This window comes from Pinus tabuliformis, chromosome 3_2 (genome assembly GCF_031772625.1).
Source record: "Pinus tabuliformis cultivar Carrire ecotype Pingquan chromosome 3_2, CPIR1, whole genome shotgun sequence".
In the NCBI taxonomy this organism is placed as follows: domain Eukaryota; kingdom Viridiplantae; phylum Streptophyta; class Pinopsida; order Pinales; family Pinaceae; genus Pinus; species Pinus tabuliformis.
Window position 1 is genome coordinate 243,815,546 of NC_142302.1, and position 6,130 is coordinate 243,821,675.

General features: G+C 36.2%; 1 protein-coding gene across 1 annotated transcript; it reads left to right on the forward strand.

The window, feature by feature from the left end:
* The first annotated feature begins 1,307 nt into the window (after positions 1-1,307).
* Positions 1,308-5,535, forward strand: LOC149180595 (COBRA-like protein 2). Its single transcript, XM_089418202.1, has 6 exons — positions 1,308-1,553; positions 2,151-2,230; positions 3,485-3,941; positions 4,057-4,216; positions 4,533-4,810; positions 4,942-5,535. The coding sequence occupies exons 1-6, from the start codon at positions 1,442-1,444 to the stop codon at positions 5,232-5,234; spliced, it is 1,380 nt and encodes a 459-aa protein (XP_089274328.1). The 5' UTR covers positions 1,308-1,441; the 3' UTR covers positions 5,235-5,535.
* The last annotated feature ends 595 nt before the right edge of the window (positions 5,536-6,130 follow it).

Here is a 6,130-nt window from a genome sequence, read left to right on the forward strand (position 1 = left end):
ACTCAAACTCTTTTTGGGCTTCTAGTGATTTCGGTGATTCTCTATCGTTGTGAACTGCGGGCCAGCAGTACATCCGCCATGCAATGGAGACAAATTGAGAAAATTCAGAAGCGTTTGATTACAAACAAATTTAAGATTAAAAGTGCAGTTCCTTATGATATCTTGTTAAGTGAAACAAGGACTGCTCTTTTTGAAGCAATTGCTATGGTGCGAGTCATAAGGTATTTAAAAAAATTGAGCAAATGGAAGAGGGTAGATGGCCTAAGGTTGTTTTTAATGATAGATTGTGCAAGAGCAAAAAAAATTGGATGCAACAAAATAACAAATGGTTTAGTAAATGAGGTATTTTCTTGAACGTGTGTTCCATAAAGAACAAAGAGATAAAAGCTTTGGTTATGGAAAAGTTCCACAAACGTACTTGGGATAAGGAGCTAGGAAGAAAGAAAAATTGCTATATTGAAGTGTTTAATCCCACTCATAGTCATCAACCAAAATATACATAGAGGCCAATATCTCTTGGAGAGCCAAAATTCTTATTGCTCAGTTAAGGACTAATTCTCATCAACTCCGTTGTGAAATAGGGTGCTGGAAAAGGCCAATGGAAGTTTGGGAGGAAAGAGTATGCATTTTCTGTTCTTCCGGAAAAGTGGAAACAGAAAAACATTTCATTTTAGAATGTGAGGCCTTCAAAGACAACATGGAAAGTTATGCAGATATGCTGGTAGCGAGATCTTGGGATATTCTATTTAGCGAGGGGTTTGTTGAGAAACTAGGAGCATTCATATTGAAGCTTCATAGAAAAAGGGCCGAATACATCAAGCAGATGAAGAAGCAATCTGTTCCATAAGCTATCTTTAACCTAGTAGACGTTAAAATAATTTTTTTCTTTCAAAGAGACCTGAGATTGAAAACTCAGTTTTGAACTTGGAACTATACCTTATTGACGAACACCTTTTCAATGTTAAAATCATCCACCCTTAAACCTAGTCCGATGAGCTTCATATAACGAGATAGGAATGTTGTAGATTTGGGTAACACTTTCGACCTTGGCGCGCAAGTCTCCATCATTATTGATTTGACATTCTAAAATACACAAAACAAAGAGCACGCCTGCAGGAGCACACAACCCCTCAGGGCGTCGTGGACAACAAAAGGATAATCACTGATAACTAACCATGCTTAAGGAAGTAACCCGGGTCCACTTAACGTCGTCTTTCACCACCAGTTACCGCCATCGAACGTCGTCTTCGCTACTAATACCGCCAACTGCTTTGCCCGAATCTAGGATTGCCGTTTCATTGGCACCGCGTGCTTTGATTTTATGTGATCTACACCAGAAACGAAACATTATGAAATCTGCTGCTTGCTTCCATGAGAAGCAGAGAATTCTGGATCTGGCAATTGAGTAGCATTCAAGCTAGCAGCTGAAGTAATTATCAACATGGGACTCTATGATGCCAGCACCATCAGGAGGGTCCAGAGTCGTTGGTGCTTCACATCTGAGATTTTGCTGGGATTAATACTAATTACAGAATTTGCATTCTCCCCAACTGGTAAGGTTCTTAATCCCACCCAAATTTGGGTGCAGTTAAATTTTCGGATTGTAATTTTTCTGTTCAGGGACATGAATCTATCCTGCCTCTGATCATCACATCTTTTCACTTTCATTCTGTTGTTTATCTAACTTTTACTTTCATTACAATGTTTTTTGATTATTTGATTTTTTAACACATGAGACAGCTCAATTGATGATAGCTAGTGTTTATCTAACTTTTACTTTCATTACAATGTTATTTGATTTTTTAACACATGAGACAGCTCAATTGACGATAGCTATGTTATAAGATATTATGTAAACTATGAAATGGAAATTCAAATCCCTGAATCAAACCAAACCAAAAATAAAATAAAATCAAATGTTAATTGAAGTTTCAATTTCATTCCAACACTCATTTTGATTAAAAAAAAATGTTACCATACAGGTTTTATTTTCAACTGAATGCATAGTGCTGTTATATCTCAGATACAGATGCTCTGCAACTGATGAATTCATTGTGTCTTTTGGAAGATATCATGATTGTTTTCTTTAGAGTTCAGATGTAGGGCTCTTTTTACAATGGGTTTATTCAAGTGAGATTTTGTTTATGTAGGAGCGTATGATCCACTGGATCCAAACGGCAACATAACCATAAAATGGGATATCATGTCCTGGACACCGGATGGTTATCTGGTTAGTACCCATCCACACCACATCTCACGCTCATACTCATCCCTTGCAGGACTCGATCCCTTGCAGGACTCGTTTTTGCTTTGAAGTAGTTCCAAAAAGTTGGGGATCCACAGCTGATGAGTATCCACACCTGATACTTTCCATTGCAGTCTTTAAAAGAAAATGTTTTTGCCAACTGGTTTATGCCAAAATTAAACTTTGTTGTCAATCAACAGTTTTCCTCCACTCTTTTTGTAAATTAAAATTATAGAGGTCAATTGCATATGTGTTTGCATTTGCTTTTGCTTGTAGTTTTTTTATTCTCATATGGTATGTAAGCAATATTTAAAAGTATGGTTTAAGTAACAGATAAAATGATTGTTTTGGTTGGAATCTAGCAATACAATATTTAGTAAAAATTGTGATTTCTTATTGTTTAAAATGCATTTTTGAATGTATAAATAGATTCAGCATCCTAAAAAATCTTTGAGGCACTGGATCTTTACAGATTAAACAACTTAAACTTGTGGTTTTTAAAAATCTCTACCAGATTTTGGACAAAATTGTTCAGAGAAAGTGTCTGGAAAAAGGTCATTTCGTCTATTAATTAGACTAGGCCATATTCAAATACCCTAAACAATTTGTTTTCTTAGCTTGTTGAACTTATATTGATTACAGATTCCGAAATATTCTACCAATACAATGAATAAGAGCAAAATTAAATAATTGGCTTTGCTTCTGTCCTTCAATTTTTTGAAATATTCTAGAATCTACAATAAAAATAAAAATGTTTGGCTTCACTCTTATCCTTCAATTTTTTCAGAATTTCCAAAAATCTACAATAAAAATAAAGATAGCTATCTTAACCGATAAAGTTGTATGAGTTTTAAGTTTTTAAAGACAGGCCTTGCATATTGATATCTTACTTCTCCTATGGTGTGTACATTGAATAAAAAGATAACGGTTATAGCCCTGTTAATAGCCATGTATATTAACAGTTGGACATCTTCACCATACACCCACAAAGACACCTAATTCTTCTTTAAATTTAAATTTAAGAAGCATTCTCATAAGGTCACGAATCTATAGGATTAATTACCCATTTCTTACTACACAACGCTTATTTCCATAAGCTTTGGATTTCTGCCCCTAGTGAGTTTACTGCCAACGGTTTGTCAAAGGGAGAGATGCCAACAGAGAATATCCACAAGAATAAAATTTACTTGTAAACATATGTACCATTGGTCTAAAATACTTCCATTTTAACCCTTGCAGGCTGTCGTGACTATAAACAATTTTCAGCAGTACAGACACATACAAAGTCCTGGATGGACTTTGGGGTGGACTTGGGCAAAGAAGGAGGTGATTTGGTCAATGGTTGGTGCTCAGACAACAGAGCAAGGGGATTGTTCCAAGTACAAAGGAAATATTCCACATTGCTGCAAGAAAGATCCCACTGTTGTTGATTTATTACCGGGAACTCCTTACAACCAACAGATTGCTAATTGCTGCAAAGGCGGAGTGATTGCATCTTGGGCCCAAGATCCAATTAATGCTGTAAGTGCTTTCCAAGTAAGCGTGGGTAGTGCAGGAACCAGTAACACAACAGTGCGCTTGCCCAAAAATTTTACTCTCTTGGCAGGTGGACCAGGGTATACTTGTGGCCCTGCTAAGAAAGTCAGGGTGAGTAAATTCCTTAGTGCAGATGGCCGTCGTGTCACTCAAGCACTCAGTAAGTTTCCTCTACACAATATTTCTGGATTATGATTCTGACATCTTCTTATTAGGTTTTTTTACTTTTGTGACATGCTGTATTCTTAATTGGTGAAATGGTTTTCTTTTCGCAGTGACATGGAATGTAACATGTGTATACTCCCAATTCCTAGCGCAGAAAACACCAACTTGCTGTGTCTCATTTTCATCATTCTACAATGATACCATAGTTCCCTGTCCAGCTTGTACATGTGGTTGCCAGAATAATATTGCCCAACTGGGCACTTGTGTCGAGTAAGTTCACCATTTTATGTTTTCTAGTTATGATTGCAGCATCATGTCATTGTAGACTTTGAGAATATTTCAGAATCTAACCCAGAAGAGAGATCAAACAATATACTTTCTTCCTTTCAAGAATACTGAATCTCCACTTTATGTGTATTTTATATTGCCAAAACCTATGCACCCTACTTCAAGGTGGGTGTGTGAGGTAACTGACCAATTGTTAACAATGTAGCTTATATCTTAACAAATAGGAGATAACCTTATAGGATTTTTCTTGGTGAATGGAAATTGGTACTGACATTTGCTGTTTGCAATTTCTGTGCAGGAGAGACTCACCAGTACTGTCTACTCCAGGTATAAACACGCCTACTAAAAACTTGGCTCCTATGATAGAATGCACCCCTCACATGTGCCCCATCAGAATACATTGGCATATCAAGTTGAATTACAAGGAGTATTGGCGAGCCAAAGTCACAATTACAAATTTCAATTACAGGATGAATTATTCACAATGGAACATGGTTGTCCAGCACCCAAACTTTGATAATGTGACCCAAATGTTCAGCTTCAACTACATGGCATTAACACCATATGGGACAATAAGTAAGTAGATCTTTTGGACCCGGACTTCTTGTCCAAGTATGCTGGTCGAGCTTTTAGAAACTCATAGTTATGTTTTATTCTTAATTTCCTTGATGCCCTCACAACTAACTTTCAGATAATCTGCTCTACAGATGACACTGCAATGCTTTGGGGGATTAAATACTATAATGACATGCTAATGCAGGCTGGGCCAATGGGAAGTGTGCAATCTGAACTGCTGTTTCAGAAAGATAAGAAAACTTTTACTTTCAAACAAGGGTGGGGCTTTCCTAGGAGAGTATACTTCAATGGTGATGTTTGTGTGTTACCACCACCAGATGCATATCCATGGTTGCCAAACATGAGTCCTCCTTTAAGGGTTGGGAAAGCCTTTCTTTTGATTGTTTCACTTGTGCTCTCTGCATACTTGTTAGTCTTCCTATAGGAGGATACTCTCACTATAGGAGGATGCCTTTTTTATTGTTTCACTTGTGCTCTCAGCATGTTTGCTAACCATCCTATTGGAAAATACTGTCAGCATAGGAGGATGCTGTCAATATTTATGATACAACCCAGTCCTTGGAGTGTGCAAAGCTTTTATATATAATAGTAACACAGAAACCATGCGGGTAGTCATGTTTTAGGGCACTAAGTGCCTAGGCCTAACACCGGTGTTACAGATAGTCCTTTGGTAAGGCAATCACCTTGTTAGACTTCCTTGTAAACTGTTTTTTAAGATATTGTTGAAATGCAAAACAACTTTAAATTATGTTCACTTGCACGTATAGGAACTTTAAATTTTGTTCAATTGCAAGTATATAAAGAGGGCAGATTTGGAAGGCTTTACTTCATGAGAACTCTATGCATGCCAGAAGCAGCCTTTATGAGTTGCTAAATGGGTGAAATTGCTTTATCTAATTTATTAGAAGTTAGAACAAACAACATACAGTAATTCTTACTTAAGAGCATTTCGTAGTGATTACATTGTTTCTAGAGCTGATTTAGGTTCCACTTTTCACGAGGAGTTAAGTTCTTTTATAAGAATATTATTATCATGTTAAAATAAGGTCTTTGTATCTCTATTACTTAATATTATTTATGGTTTGTTTAATAACATGATTGTTTAAAATTTTAATTTTTCATAATCATGTTACAATTCAAAGTGTTTGAACTCATGGGAGCTTCAACTTGTTAATCAATATCTTATTATATCTATTCACAAAAAAATTATGAAAATAGAGTCAATGTATTATAAATATGGGGATGGATTTGGGATAGGGGACTATAGGTATTGAGGGTATGAAAAGCTGTATTTAGTAAAAACAGGGAATATCTATTAAA

What these genes read in the sequence shown, in the direction of transcription:
- LOC149180595 (XM_089418202.1), top strand. Translation starts at nt 1,442, where the DNA reads ATGGGACTCTATGATGCCAGCACCATCAGGAGGGTCCAGAGTCGTTGG. An exon ending in ATTTGCATTCTCCCCAACTG is followed by an intron (nt 1,554 to 2,150) that starts GTAAGGTTCTTA and finishes TTGTTTATGTAG; the next exon opens with GAGCGTATGATCCACTGGAT. An exon ending in GGACACCGGATGGTTATCTG is followed by an intron (nt 2,231 to 3,484) that starts GTTAGTACCCAT and finishes TAACCCTTGCAG; the next exon opens with GCTGTCGTGACTATAAACAA.